Source organism: Xyrauchen texanus, chromosome 39 (assembly GCF_025860055.1).
Source record: "Xyrauchen texanus isolate HMW12.3.18 chromosome 39, RBS_HiC_50CHRs, whole genome shotgun sequence".
Lineage (NCBI taxonomy): Eukaryota > Metazoa > Chordata > Actinopteri > Cypriniformes > Catostomidae > Xyrauchen > Xyrauchen texanus.
This window is the reverse complement of record NC_068314.1, coordinates 13022101-13037793: the sequence shown is the minus strand read 5'-3', so window position 1 is coordinate 13037793 and position 15693 is coordinate 13022101. Positions and strand designations below refer to the sequence as shown.

At 43.4% G+C, this 15693-nt stretch overlaps 1 protein-coding gene across 1 annotated transcript; it reads right to left on the bottom strand.

The window, feature by feature from the left end:
- Positions 1 to 2400: 2400 nt before the first annotated feature.
- pdrg1 (p53 and DNA-damage regulated 1) lies at positions 2401 to 4866 on the bottom strand. Its single transcript, XM_052110992.1, has 5 exons — positions 4683 to 4866; positions 4538 to 4610; positions 4346 to 4420; positions 4150 to 4230; positions 2401 to 3201 (listed from the first exon to the last, which is right to left on the bottom strand). Exons 1-5 carry the CDS (start codon positions 4764 to 4766, stop codon positions 3119 to 3121), a joined length of 396 nt encoding a protein of 131 aa, XP_051966952.1. The 5' UTR covers positions 4767 to 4866; the 3' UTR covers positions 2401 to 3118.
- Positions 4867 to 15693: the final 10827 nt, after the last annotated feature.

The following is a 15693-nucleotide window of genomic DNA, read 5'->3' as shown; positions in this document are numbered from 1 at the left end:
CAATCAGGTGCTGAGGAATTATTGTGTTGAATGCTGATCTGAAGTCTATGAACAGCATTCGAACATATGAGTCCTTTTTATCTAGGTGGGTGAGGGCCAGATGGAGGGTGGTGGCGATGGCGTCGTCTGTTGAATGGTTTGGAAGTTACGTGAACAGCAGTAGGTCTAGTGAGGGGGGCAGCTGGGTCTTAATGTGCCTCATGACGAGCCTCTCGAAGCACTTCATGATGGTGGGTGTGAGTGCGAAGGGACGGTAGTCGTTGAGGCAGGACACTGAAGACTTCTTTGGCATGGGGACGATGGTGGTGGCCTTGAAGCACGTTGGAACGACGGCGCTGCTCAGAGAGATGTTGAAGATGTCGGTAAGAACATCTGCCAGCTGGTCTGCACATCCTCTGAGCACTCTGCCAGGAATGTTGTCTGGTCCAGCAGCCTTCAGTGGGTTGACTCTACGTAGAGTTTTCCTCACATCAGCCGTGGTAAGACAGAGCACCTGGTCGTTGGGAGGGGTGATCTTCCTCACCACCACATCGTTCTGTGCTTCAAACCTAGCATAGAAGTCTTTCAGCACTTCTGGAAGGGAGGCATCTTTGTTACAGGCAACTGATGTTGTCCTGTAGTTGGTGATGTCCTGGAAGTGACTGTGGATTCTCTGGGCATGTGCGCGCTTTGCCTTTCTGATGGCCCGGGACAGTTTGGCCCTCGCTGTTCTTAGGGCAGCCTTGTCGCCTGCTCTGAAGGCGGAGTCTCGGGTCCTCAGCAGTCATCCACGGCTTCTGGTTGGAGCGTGTGGTGATGGTCTTGGAGAAGGTAGAACCATCAATGCACTTGCTGATGTAGCTGGTCACAGATGCTGTGTATTCCTCCAAGTTGGTAGAGTCGCCATATGTTGCAGCCTCCCCGAACATGTGCCAGTCAGTACACTCAAAACAGTCCTGAAGAGCAGAGATGGCTCCTGCTGGCCAGGTTTTCACCTGCTTCTGGAGCGGTTTTGTGCGTCTGATGGGCGGTCTGTATGCTGGAATTAGCATAACAGAGATGTGGTCTGAGTAGCCGATGTGGGGGCGGGGCTCTGCCCGGTACGTGCCAGGGATGTTTGTGTAAACAAGATCAAGCATGTTCGCCCCTCTCGTTGCAAAGTCCACATACTGATGGAATTTAGGAAGCACTGTCTTGAGATTCACATGGTTGAAATCTCCAGCGACAATAAACAGTCCGTCAGGGTGAGCGTTCTGCAGTTCGCTCATAGCCCCATGCAGTTCACAGAGCGCTTCCTTAGCATTAGCACTGGGGGAAATGTAAACTCTGGTTATAATAACAGTGGTGAATTCCCGTGGTAAATAAAAAGGTCTGCATCTAACAGTCACAAGCTCCACCAGCGATGAGCAGTAACTAGAGACTAGCATAGAGTTCTTGCACCATTCCGTGTTGATGTAAACACACAAGCCACCACCGCGAGTCTTACCGCACAGAGCTCCATTTCTGTCGGCACAAAACGAGGCCAGCCCATCTAGCTGAATGGTGGCATCTGGAACTCTGACGCTGAACCACATCTCCATGAAAACAAAGACGCAGCAGTCTCTAAGCTCACGCTGCGTAGGCTGCCGGAGTCGGATGTAGTCCAGTTTATTATCCAGGGAGCAAATATTTGATAGCAAGATAGACGAGAGAGACACCTGGCTAGGGTTTATTTTTAGCCAAGCATGGACGCCAGCCCTCTTGCCGCGCTTTCGTTTCTTCGCACACCACTTACGACGTCCCCTGGCACCAACATCAGGCGACACAGAGGACTGGAAGCCTGGTCTCCGCAGCAAGCAGAGTTTGCGTAGCAACTCCTGAAGTTCATCATGCAGCTTGGTTGTTGCATGAATCTTACATTTTAACAGTGTCTGGCGATGGTAGACACGAACACCGGTTGCTCCGATGTCAATGTGCCTTAAAAGTCGAGCTAAGTGACAAAAATAGCATCATTTTGGATCCGGAGTGGCCGCTGCGTTCTACTGCGCCACCATCTTGGATAAGTTCTACCCCTCCCTCCATAACTTCCAATGATTAGATAACCAAGCCTTTGTCAATGAATCTTAATTATAGGAGTAAAAATATAAAAGTCAGCTCAGGATTTTATCAAAACTACAGCTAAATATTAAACTTTCCCATGCATATTCCCACATAACTTTCAGGGTTTTTAGTAATATTTCAAACAAATATCAGATGTTGTGTTTGAAAATAAATTACACACTTCACCTTAATATAACTCTGTGTACAGCATGAGAAGAGAGTAGAAAAACAAAATACTTAACTAAATCTTACACTAAATGCACAAGGCAAGCCTGAAAGCATAAAAATCCAAAATGCTAATTTATAAATTAATATTTATTATAATTATTTTACAGTATAAGCACAATACATTGTACATGTAAACCACATATAATTACAGTAGAAATTAGCACTTAAAAGGGGGTTTGAAATTGTCTGGCACTTCTGAACAGTAAGCATTTTTGTGTGGTTGCTCTTTATAACAGAACCTGTAAGTAACAACATATAGGCTACACATGTGGATATACCAATTAAAGAATCAGTTGCATTGTTCTTCTCTTTTTTCAGTTCATGATATATATAGATATATATATATAATTTACCACAAAGCAGGTAGGCACTGATCAATAATGTCAGTATGTGTGTGCTTTCAACATCATTAAAGACTTCATTATGAAACACAAGAAAAAATACTTTAGTCCTCTTTTGTTGAATTTGCAACATCATAGGCTATTTGCGGACACTGCAGTGTTTCAATGCACAACACAGAAGCACAGTGTTGTTACACTTTTCAGGGTAATCAACCTATGAATGGCATACTAATAGTTGTTCCTCCCTGCTATTTAATCTCGGATAGGAGACTTTAAGTGCCTTACTCTGCTTTTGAGTGTGAAAACAAAAAACACAAAGCCAGACATTATTAGAGTATGTAATATTTAACAGTCTCAATCATCACATTTGCTGGTGACCATTTCTTTAAATTTTTGCGATGAATGGCACAATAACAATGGCAAACACATACAAACTCAGTCCAAGTATGTGTTCCCCTCAGAATCAGCACAGACTGAGGAGTCAGTAAATGTCATTTTTTAAGGACGCTGTTAATTGCCTTAATCTCATCATCGCTCAAAGGGGCAAGATTGTATCCTCTCAGTTCAGGCTTACCTGTATAAGACAACAATTAATAACAATGAAGATTTAAAGGGTTAGCTCACCCAAAAACATTGAAGCTCCAAAAAGGACAAAGGCAGCATTAAAAGTAATCCATATGACTCCAGTGTTTTAATCCATGTCTTCTGAAGCAAAATGACAAATGTAGGTGAGAAACAGATAACTATTTAAGTCCTTTGTTCTACTGTAAATGGACTTCCCTGCCCAGTAGTTGGTGACATGCACGAAGAATACGAGTTGCCAAAAACAAAAGAATGTGAAAATGTTAATAGTATAGATTTATAGTAAAAAAAATTTAATAAATATTGACTTAAATATTGAAGTGTTTCTCACCCACACCTATCATATTGCTTCAGAAAACATTCATTTAACTGCTGGGGGTCACGTGGACTGCTTTTGTACTGCCTTTATTTGCTTTTTGGATCTACCAAGTTCTGGCTGCTATTTACTTGAATTGTATGGACCTACAGATCTGAGACATTCTTCTAAAAAGCTTCATATGTGTTACACAGATGAAAGTCAGTCATACAAATCTATGCTAACATGAGGTTGAGCAAATGATGAGAGAATTGTCATTTTGGGGTGAACTATTCCTTTATATCCTCTGGTATTACCAATGTAATGTAATACTATTTGGTATATACTTATATGGCAGTAACTAACAAATTTTATATATATTTTGGCAGAAAATATTGTAAGCTTGAGACATTTACATTCATGGTTCACAAAATGTAGCATGGGTCATATTTTTTATTTACCTTTATTAGTTTTGCTTGTGACTTTGAGAATGAGGGCACAACATTTCATGATGCTATCTACCTATTTTGGCTATCTTTTACATAGTGCCAGATTCATTTGCAGCAAATTACTGTTGATACGTTATATGGTCAGTTGTGTTTTCTGTTAATTGGGATAAGAATCAGACTGGAAAGGAAGCTGTACCTTGTATCTCATTGAGGCGATTTACTTTTGCTTTTAGACGTTTGCGAAGGTCGTTTATTTCCTTGTCAAGCTGCTCTTGGTCTGTTAAAGAAATATATCAAGAGGCTAAAAATACAAAGAGATCAATCAAAATTCGCAGTAAAACGAAAATGTGAATGTATTATTTAGAGAACAATTGTGAAGACAGCACACTGACCTTTAAGAATCATGGATCTGGTATTCTCTTGGGGAAATTTGATGAACATATTTCCAAAACACACCTTAACATTGCCTGGGGTACAACAGCAAATAAGACAGACAATAATAAAGAGATTTTATTACATCATTAAGAACCACAGAGCAGCTTATAATATAGCAAAACGAACACAACATAATATTTTGGACTTGCCGTTTGTTGAATTGTTGCGTAAAGCGTTGAGTGCCTCTCGATTTCGGTTTCTCCTTAGGTCCAGATCCACAATCTGTAAGTATTATTAATTTAAGCGACATCTCTCAACATAAATCTGATTAACACTGTTATAACTCAAACATACCTGTTGTTTGTCAGTAAGTATATCTTCAGCCGCAACCTCTACCTCCGTCAAATGCTCCAATATTCGCTGTGCACTCTCCTCCATGCTGATTCTGTATGTTTTACTCTGAAATAAAATGTCCGACTGGGGATGGAAACTATTGAAACAAGTGCTGATCTTCTTCTCTCGGTTTACTGGCGAATCACAAACAACTTTAAGGTGCATACTGCCACCTACTGTACAAGAGTGTATAACATCATGTCTTCTTCTGTTGTTTTATGGCGGTTGGGAATCCAACTTAAATGGCGCATTCCCGCCACCTATTGGATTGGAGTGTTTAGCGCTACATGGTTGGCAAGTTGGAGAGAGAGAAGGAAAAAAACGATCTTATATTCTATTGATCAATCTTGTATCTTTTAAGAAATTAAATAATTCTTGATAAATTCTTGATCGTTTTGGGTCATTTCCTAACAAAATCTGAAGTGACACATAATTTACTCCCTTTACTAGAGATCTTAAAGCTTGAGTTAAATGGAATCTTCATATGCATCACATTTTATAATGGCATGTTCTACTGATTCTTCTAGACCCGTTTAAGCCTGTTTAGCCAGATGGTCTGCCTCTTCGTTTCCTTTTACACCCACATGTGATGGTACCCACAAAAAGTTTACAAACATCCAGATTGTTTTATTCTAAATAGACTCTGCATCACTTCATATATCAAATCTTGTCTTGCTACCGATATTCCACTTGACAAGCTATTGATAGCTGAAAGTGAATCTGTGCATATCACTGACCTTGTAGGTTGTATTTCTTCTAGCCATTGAAGTACTAGGAATATTGCTATTAATTCTGAAGTAAATACAGAAATATGATCAGAGATTCTCTTTGAAATGTTAACTTTAAAAAGAGGTATGTAAGCTGTTGCTGCTGTAAATCCAGAATATGGATCCTTTTGTAATGAAGACTCAGGTAAGTCGGGATCCATAAGCAGTTTAATGAAGTGTTAACAGGTCGTACAGGCAATGTTCGAGAAACAGGCAGACAGAGTAAACGTAGGCAGGCAGAGTCAAAGTCAGAGCAGGCAGAAGGTCGGGGCAGGCAGCAAACAGTGATAGTTAGAATTCAGGCGAGAGAGTAATCCAGGCAGGTAGCAAACAAACGTGGTCGAGGGAACAAGGCAAGGTTGGTACACAGTAACTCGGGTATGGTAAATAACGCTCAGAGATGTAGCCGGGGCAGACAAGACTTTGCAATGAGCGAAGCCACGAGCAGGGTTAAATAGTGAGTCAGTAATGGGGAACAGCTGTGGAATAATTAGTCTGGGTGTGTGGGTCTATGGGAATTGTGGTGTAACCTCAGTACTCGGGTGACTCAGATCTCCGAGGGCCGGTTGAGGAGGCGCCTAACTCGGCGTTCGTGACACCTTTGATCCATCTGTATAAATTTGCACTGCGTTATAATATATTCAACCAATATATTGTTAACTGTTAAACTTTCCAACACATTTCTTTCCTTGTTATGCTTATCTTCATACAACTGTATGTCCACTAGAGGCATAAGGAAAAGCCAATGAGGTATTGCTGACATAGACACGGAAGGGGCAATGTTGATATCACTTATTCTTATGTTTTGTGCCTCCTTATTGGCTGTCCATCCAAAGCTTGTTGATTTTTTATAGCCTACTCGTATTCCCAGCAATCATTCAAGACTTTCTTGACTGGATGACCTTTTATATTAGTCTAATATCTCATCTTTAAATTGAGCTTTAACTAGAGGCATTTCGTCCATCTCTACTTGTACTGCTGTTACTGGAGATAATCTTACTGCTCCACAACATATTCTCAATGCTTGTGATTGCAAGTAGTATTTTAGATGCAGAACTGTACACCATACATCCATAATCAATAGCAGCTCTTATTAGTGCACAATATATGCTTTTAAGAGACTGACGGCATGCTCCCCATTCAATTCCTACCAAACACCTCAATACATTTATTGCTTTTTTGCATTTTCTGAATATACACTTTAAAATTCAATTTTGAATCCATCCACATTCCCTGGAATCTAACAAGTGATGTTTGCTCCAATTGTTGTCCATACATATTAATATTTTGTTGGGATAATTCTTCTTTTTGTAAAACAGATCACCAGTTTTGCCACTAAAAACGAAAACCCCATTCAAAAGACCAATTCTCTACCTTTCTTACAGCAGTTTGAATACACCTGCCCAACATTGCGTCCTCTCTTCCACAGTGCCCCGTCATCTGTATATAAAGACCTCCCTATCCCTGAATCTATCTGTGAAAAAACATCATTGATCATTATGTTAAACAGAATTGGACTGCTAACACTTCCTTGTGGTGTTCCGTTCTTTACTTGATATCGGCTACCTGAGAAAAAGCAGACCCCACATAATCCAGTTGTACATTTTACCTTTTACTTCCATTCTATCCAGTTTTATTAAAAGTCCCTCTTCCCACATTATATCGTAAGCTTTTTCAATGTCAAAACATACTCCTATGTACCTTTCTAATTTCAGCTTCCAGGCATAAAACAGAATCCATTGTGTTTCTCCCGTTTCTGAAACCACTTTGGAATGCAGAGAAAAGGTTTTTCTTTTCAATAACATATATCAATCTGTTCATGACCATACGCTCCATTAGTTTTCATAAATTCAACGTTAATGCTATGGGCCTGTAGTTAGTGGGCTGTGAATGATCCTTCCCTGGCTTTGCTATTGGCACAATGATCCCATGCTTCCAGTCATCTGGTAATTTCCCTGATTCCCACACCATATTAAAAAGACTCAAAATAATATTTAGAGATGTTTCTGATAGGTGTTTTACCATCTCATAACAGATGTCATCTCTACCTGGAGAAGTTTGTTTTACCCTAGCAAGTGCTTTCTTCAGTTCAAACAGGGTAAACTCTAAATCTAATGTTCATCCTGATGGTCCTTTTTCCACCAGAATTTGAGGGTTCTTACTCAAGCTCAGATCCCTATATCTCCTCATTTCTTCTGTTATATTTGATAACATCATGTCATTTTATCCTATTTCTTAAATTCTGCCCACCAGCCTTGCTTCATTTAAGCAGTGGCGATTTCTCAGGGCTAGCAAAGCTTTCTCTTCTGGCGTAACATGCCTAATAAATTAATATATTTTTCATCCTTTCATTCTCATTGACCTTTTGCTTTATGTATTTTCAGTCGCTTTCCACTCCTAATTAATCTACAAACAAAAAGCAAAAGGTTTATCCAATCAGAATTTATTCCTTGATGCTTACAAGCAAAGTGTGGCAACTGTTTCACAAATCGCATCCCCGATGCCATGTTGAAGCAACGTGTGAGTTTGAGGTCCACCCTGTCAGCCCTTCAGAATTTCCACAGAATCCCAAAACACTGCAGTGAATAGGCATCTAATGTCAGAATTTAGTCAGATTCATCAGCCAATCAGATTGATTTAATAATTCTTGTGAGTGTGGTCTTTAGGATATGTCTCAGTCCAGGCGTTTTAGCAGGCCTTGAGTGACGCAATCACGCTTTAAGTGATGTATGTAATTTGAAAGCGAAGAGCATGAGATCTTGCTGACGAGTTGGCTATCATCACTGCTGTTATTGCCGTTAAGAAAGAGATCCTTATGGATTGAAAAACCTGAGATGTTCTGCAGGATCGTGCGATTGATTAATTAAACAGGAAATGAGCACAGCTTTTCACTTGCTTTTTGCATTGTTATAGCAACATCAGGAGTTTTATAAGGGTAAATTAGGCTGCTTGTGCATTCAGTGTTACTTCCTTTTGCAATGCCCTTTTTGCTAGTTTATCAGCAGACTAATTTCCTTTCAGTCCCTCATGAGCTGGTACCCAACAAAATTGTACATCAATACCACCTCTATGAAGTCTAAATAAAATGTGGTACAGTTTACAGTAATATGTAAATCTTCTGTTACATTTGTTGTTGATTGTATGCTTTCCAAGACGGCTATTGAATTAGTACATATCACCACCCTATCTGGTCTGACCTCTTCAACCGATTATAATATAATAATGGCTGCCACTATTTCTGCTGTATATACTGATAACTGGTCAGACAACCATTTGGAGATAGATATTTTAAACTCGGGGATATACACACCAATTCCCACACACTTGTGTAGATTTTGAGAAAAATGTGATAACTGTTCCTCAAGTACATACTTGTTCCCTATCTGTCACTTACTCTTTTTTTTGTTTTGTCGATGAGTTGACACTAAGGGTCACCCTTGGGATTCCAGACATCTCTGATCTTTTGAGAAAAGGCCAATGGGAACTGGCGTGTGGGATTTGCATGCCACTCCACCGGACAAACAGGTATAAAAGCAGTGACGCAGCAAACCCACATTCAGATTTCTTCTTCAGAGCCGAGCAGACGTATTCACAGAGCTGAATTCCTCCTGCTGTTCCATTCATCTCTCTCTCTGAAAAGTTGTTGGATCTACGGTGCATTACAGCGGTTCTCCCCCTCACACACAACGGTTGTGCTGAGAAAACACCCCTGGGAGCTTCGACAGCTGTACACAAATAAAAGAGTATATTTTCCTCTAAAAGAGTGGCGCAAACGAACGCGTCTTTTTCAAGACACCTCTTTGTTTGTGTATGTTTTCCTGTTTGTGATCGTTACCTCTCTGCTTCCCACGACCACTATCGCTGCCTCTCGTGTTGGGCACTCCCCATGCGTTCGCAGCTCACGAAGTGGAAGAGCTTTTGATTACAGCATCGGAGAGTGGGTTGGTTCAGTCTGTCGCCATGCGCAGCTGATGGCCATGCTTGCCCGGGCGGCTGTGAGCGTCAGAATGGAGTGGAATTGTCCTCTCCACCCTGAACCCTCACAGCCTGATGTTTGGTCCCAGGACTCCGAGCGCCGCTAACGGCCACGCCTCGCCTCCGTTCCTTTCTTCCCGGAAGTGCATGTTGAGCTCATGCGACCGCGGCAGGCACCTTTTACTGCCCGGACCCGGTTTGCAGGCTCATCCCCTCTCACTACCCTCGACGGTGGGGCTGCCAGGGGGTGCTCGGCGACTCCCCAGACTGGTAAGGTGATCGCGGTGCACCTGTGCCTGCTGAGTGCTGCCACCTAGCGGAGCCGTCCAAGTCGTTGGTCGAACCAAGTTGGCCTATTCGGAGGCACATAGAGGATTTCGCCCAGCAATCCTCAGTGGTTAAAAGTCAGATGGGGACCATACAACACATCCTGCCCGGCATACAGCCACCCACAGAAAGCAGACGCCACCCATCTCATGACCGGTTGCTAAGAACCCAAGAAGGCTTCAAAGCTTTCCCCGAGATGGGCAGCCCAGGAAGTAGGCGATCCGCTGCACAGGAGCTGGTAAGAGCACCACTCCTTCCCCCAAGGAGGGCCAGATGCAAGTTCTTTATTGTCCTTTTCTTATTTCACCGCATGCCCCCAGGGCCGCGGTACCTACAATCTAAGAAAAGAGCGGTTTTCTCATTTCCTAGGTCTCACAGTCGGTGTCCCCGACCGTCATAATTATGACCACTGGGCACCGTGTCTCTCCCTGGTAGGTATGGCGCCTTGGAGGCGGGCCTACCTCCCCTGCGCGCTAAGCTGTGGCAGAATCCGCCCCTGATGTGATGGTCTCCACAGGCTACGAGGGCGAAAATTTTCCTTCCCTGATCCAGGCTGTTCCTGGAGCGGTCACAAGGAGCCAGTTAAGTGCTTTGATGTCTCTAGACTCAGCACAGCCACAAGTGGCATCTCAGGCTCCGCCACATCGTGATGCCCCGCCCGCAGGTATGTCCGACACAATTGCTCCTTGATAGATATGTCTTGATAGAGCCTGTCCCTCCAGCCGAGGTGAAGAAGGGGTCTTACAGCCCCTACTTCATCATACCCAAAGAAGGTGGTGGGTTGCTGCCAATCTGGGACCTGTGAGTCTGAATCAACATTGTGTGCACACAGGGACCTGGTGCTCAGGCACCTCAGCCGGCTGGGGCTTCAGGTCAACTGGGAAAAGAGAAAGCTCTCCCCTCTCACTACCCTCGATGGTGGGGCTGCCAGGGGGTGCTCGGTGACTCCCCAGGCTGGTAAGGCGATTGCGGTGCACCTGTGCCCGCTGAGTGCCACCACTTGGCAGAGCTGTCCAAATCTTTGGTTGAAGAGCATCTCTATCTCAGTATGGAGTTAGACTCGGTCTCAATGACAGCGTGCCTCACCAGTGTGTGCGCAACCAGTGCTGAATGAGTGTGCGCAACCAGTGCTGAACTGTCTTGCTACACAGAATGCAATGGTCCCACTGAAATCCTTTCAGAGGCTCCTCTGGCATATGGCATCCTTAGTGAAGGTGACGCCGCTCTGGGTGATGCATATGAGACCACCTCAGCACTGACCTCAGACTCGAGTTGAGAGACAAACATCTAATGCCTCGAGTTGTTGGTGGTCCTACTTGCCTCGAGGAGGCCATTGCTGTTGATCCGGGCCAAGCATGTGTTGGTCCGGACGGACAACACTCATTGAATATCACAACTCGCCTGACGTCTCCTCCTCTGGAGTCAGCTGCAGCTCAAGTCGCTGTCAGCCACTCACATCCCGGGCCAACTCAACAGCACAGCGGACGCACTGTCGCGGCAGGTCACGCTCAGGGGAGAGTGGAGACTCCACCCTCAAGCGGTCCAGCTGTTCTGGAGTTGATTCGGCCAAGCACAGGTAGACCTGTTCGCTTCCCCAGAATCCTCCCACTGTCTGCTCTGGTACTCTCTGGCCGAGGCTCCCCTTGGCACAGATTGCAAATTCTCCTGAGGAATTACCTTTTTTCTCAGGGATGGGGCACCATCCGGCACCCGTGACCAGACCTCTTGAATCTCCATGTCTGGCCCTTGGATGGGATGCAGAAGACTTAAGTGGCTTACCACCCATGGTGGTAGACATGGTCTCTCAGGCCAGGGCCCCCTTAATGAGGTGCCTGTTCATCTGTTTGCTAAGTGGTGTTCTTCCCAATGCAAAGACCTACAAAGATGTGCAGTCGGATCAGTGCTTTCCTTTCTGCAGGAGAGGATGGAGGAACGGCTTTCCCCCTCCACCTTGAATGTGTGTAGCCGCTACATTGGCAAATCACGATGCAGTAGAAGGTGAGTATTTGGGGAAGCATAACTTGATCCTCGGGTTCCTGAGAGGCACAAGGGGGTTAAACCCCCCCAGGTCGACCTTGTTCCCTCATGGGACCTTTCCGTGGTTCTTCGGGGCCTTTGGGGATCTCCCTTCGAGCCCTTTGAATCAGCTGAGTTAAAGGCACTCTCCTTAAAGTCCACCCTCCTGACGGCGCTTACCTCTATCAAGAGAATAGGGGACCTGCTGGCGTCCTCTGTCAGCGAACCGTGCCTGGAGTTTGGTCCGGTTTACTGTTGGCCTACGAGCCCATTCTACCAGGGGTGTTGCGGCTTCTTGGACATTGTTCCGCGGCACCTCTCTAGCAGACATCTGTAGAGCTGGGCAACACCTAATACTTTTGGTTGAGCCAGTTTCATCCCATATGCTATCAGATGACACAAAGAGGTAAGTTCGGGCCAGCTGGCCAGGTGTACCAGTTGCGCATAGCGCCTTTCCCCTCCTTTGAGGTGAAAACGCGTGCTTTCTTCCCAGTCGCTGCTGCCCCAGTATGTGCATCACTTAGGCTCCCATACTGTGGTTAGTGCTCCACATGTGCTTGTTGTCTCCTTAGGCAACCCTGCGTGATGTATATTCCGCAATATTTCGTGTGATGTTTCACTGCTGGTAAACCGTGTCTTACTTGGGCAGACGGCCCTCTGTCCTTGGTCACCATGTTTGTAGTAACTCCTCCCCTCCTTGGGTAGGACCTACCCCGGTGCCACTCTGCACGACGTGCTTCCGCTCCAATCTGGTGAGACCGTGAGTTGTATTCCACTTAGTTGTATTCCACTTTTTGCTTGACATCATGGGAAATTAAAAAAAAAATCAGCCAAGACCTCAGAAAAACAATTGTGGACCTCCACAATTCTGGTTCATCCTTGGGAGCAAGTATAAACACCATGGGATCACGCAGCCACCATACCGCTCAGGAAGGAAACGCATTCTGTTTCCTAGAAATAAATGTAGTTTGGTGCAAAAAGTGCAAATTAATTCCAGAACAACAGCAAAGAACCTTGTGAAGATGCTGGAGGAGACAGGTAGACAAGTATCTATATCCACAACAAAACGATTCCTATATCGACATAACCCAAAAGGCTGCTCAGCAAGGAAGCAAACACTGCTTCAAAGCTGTCATAAAAAGCCAGACTACAGTTTGAAATTGCACATGGGGACAAAGATCTTACTTCTTGGAGAAATGTCCTTTGGTCTGATGAAACTAAAATTTTACTATTTGGCAATAATGACCATCATTATGTATAAAGGGTGAGGCTTGCAAGCCGAAGAACACCATCCAACCGTGAAGCCTGGGGGTGGCACCATCATGATGTAGGGGTGCTTTGTTGCAGGAGGGACTGGTACACTTCACAAAATACATGGCATCTTGAGGAAGGAAAATTATGTGGATATATTGAAGCAAAATTTCAAGACATCAACCAGGAAGTTAAAGCTCAGTTGCAAATGGGTCTTCCAAATGGACAATAACCCCAATCATACCTCCAAAGTTGTGGCAAAATGGCTTAAGGAAAACAAAGTCAAGGTATTAGAGTGGCCCTCACAAAGCCCTGACCTCAATCCGATAGAACATTTGTGGGCAGAACTGAAAAAGAGTGTGCGAGCAAGCAAAACAAACCTGACTCAGAAGACTACCCAAAACGTTTGACCCAAGTTAAACAATTTAAAGGCAAAGCAGGTGTGAAGCAGAATTAAATCATTTTATTCTGACATTTCACATACAGTAGTCATCCTAACTGACTTAAGGCAGGTAATGTATACGATTAAATGTAAGGAATTGTGAAAAACTGAGTTTAGATGTATTTGACTAAGGTGAATGTAAACTTCCGACATCAATTATATATATATGCAGAGGATTTGAAATTAATTCCCGCCAACCCGCCAAATGCAGGTGAAAATCAACCATGTCGGGTAACGCTGTCAACTCACTAGCCAATTTGCCGGAATACAAATTAAAAGTTCTATCTATCACGATGCAGGCCATCTATCTCAGTGATTCACAACCAGCAGTAACGCATACCCCAGGGAGTGCTCATTACATCTCTATAACAGGTCAAAGGGAAAGAGAATAGAGAGAGAAATGACACAAATAAAGAACAAAGATTGACATTTTTATTTAATCTCTTCTGCAACAGTGCACCATTTGACTGACAGGTGGCTTTGTGTGTGTGTGTGTGCACGTTACATCGCATGTGCTCCGAGCATGCTTATGGTGCAGATATGCGGCTGAACGGTCAAATACTCTTCGAAATTCCGGCAAGATGCCATCTTAAAAAAGGCCTTGATGTAGGAACATACAGGAACGTCAACCAGACAAAGCTGTTCATGCATAGCAGAGGAGGAGAGAAGAAAGTTGAGGGAGACTGTTCACTGCAAAATTAATTACTGTGATTAAAGTCATTTCTGAATAACAGGTAAGAGCAAGGTACAAACTGATGCAGGGCTAATTGTAACACACCTGGAAGATTCCACTGACACTGGTAAGACAAAACTTAATTTGTTTACATGTTGCCATATCAACATGTAGAGTGTTCCTGTTGTGGACCTTAAAATTAGTCTAACATCCCATAGACAGAACTCTGAAATGGAGTGGAATCTATAAACCTTCAAACTTGAAACTTTTAAACTCTCAGACAAGCCTTGTTCGAACCTTCCCTTTTGTAGAAATGGTATGAAAACTTCAGAGTCTAAACATATGGAATTACTTTGGCCATTCAAACATGTCTCCTCCCATGTCAAGAGGATTTAACAGAGCTTTAGGAAAATATCTGGTCTTGTTTAATTTATAGTCATCACTCTCACCTTAGTATGAATCAATGGCATAGAAACTTAAACAAAGTTATACAAAGTGATAAATATTATTTCCTCAGGGCTTCATATGCTATCTACAATGTCCTGTCTGGTGCATTCTCAACAAGCATTTTTCACCCAAACAAGCAGTAGCGGTTCTAGCTGTTATGATGCCCTTGGTGAACCCCAACCCAAATTGAAAAAAGTAGCTTTATTTTTTTTTTCACACCTGGTTTCTGGCAGGTCCCGTCTCCTATATTTGGACTGGCTACTAAGAGTTAATTACAAGCGGTCTGCAATTAGGCACTTGAGAAGTCATTCATATAGCCTTAGTAACATAAAAGTTGCAGAAAAACAAACAGCCACTAAGTTCAAAGTTCAGTGCAAATTTTAAATGGTTAACATTAGAGAAAACAATACTATCACATGCATTTAAATCAGCTGTTTACTGCTTTGTTGATTAATTATAATGGGGGCGATGTAATACCGCAGCTTCCTGTGTATGAACGTGTGTGTGTTTTTACTCTCTTCTATCATATACAACTGATAGACCTATTTACTATACAGTATATTCCATACAGCTAAATATACGATATTGTTGTGCCTCATGTGCTCAGAAAGTTAATTATCCACTCCACTCAGATAGGAGTCAAAAGCAGGCCTACACACAGTCATAAAGCCTGACTGAGGACTGTAGGAACACTCAAAGCACAATAACACAAAAACGGCACCAAAATCAAACAAAGGGAGACCAAACAGAATACAGATCCAAAAAGCCCTTTACACATAGGTGTGAAATTCTGAAGGATCGAACTCTCAACTCTCGAACTGTCATTGAGAGTATAAAACCCCGGAGATTCCTCCTAAGCCTTGCTTCCAGCAGTAGTTTGTGCTGCGTTTTAATTTCAGCCCTGCTACTCCTGGGTAATGTACGTATCTGAACATTGGCCATACAATCTCCATGTTCCACAGAGCACGCTAACGGATCCAAAGGAGACCGCTGAGCAATCCGAGTCTCACCCTTTTGCCTGCAGAAGTGAAGAAGATTTCACTTGAGAATCAGACGACAGCGGAAACACACTTT

Excerpts from the sequence above, each read along its gene's own strand:
- pdrg1 (XM_052110992.1), bottom strand. The coding sequence starts at position 4,766 with ATGGAGGAGAGTGCACAGCGAATATTGGAGCATTTGACGGAGGTAGAG. Across the intron at positions 4,421-4,537 it reads ACGCAACAATTCAACAAACG|GCAATGTTAAGGTGTGTTTT; the intron begins GCAAGTCCAAAA and ends GTTGTACCCCAG. Across the intron at positions 3,202-4,149 it reads TCGCCTCAATGAGATACAAG|GTAAGCCTGAACTGAGAGGA; the intron begins GTACAGCTTCCT and ends TGTCTTATACAG.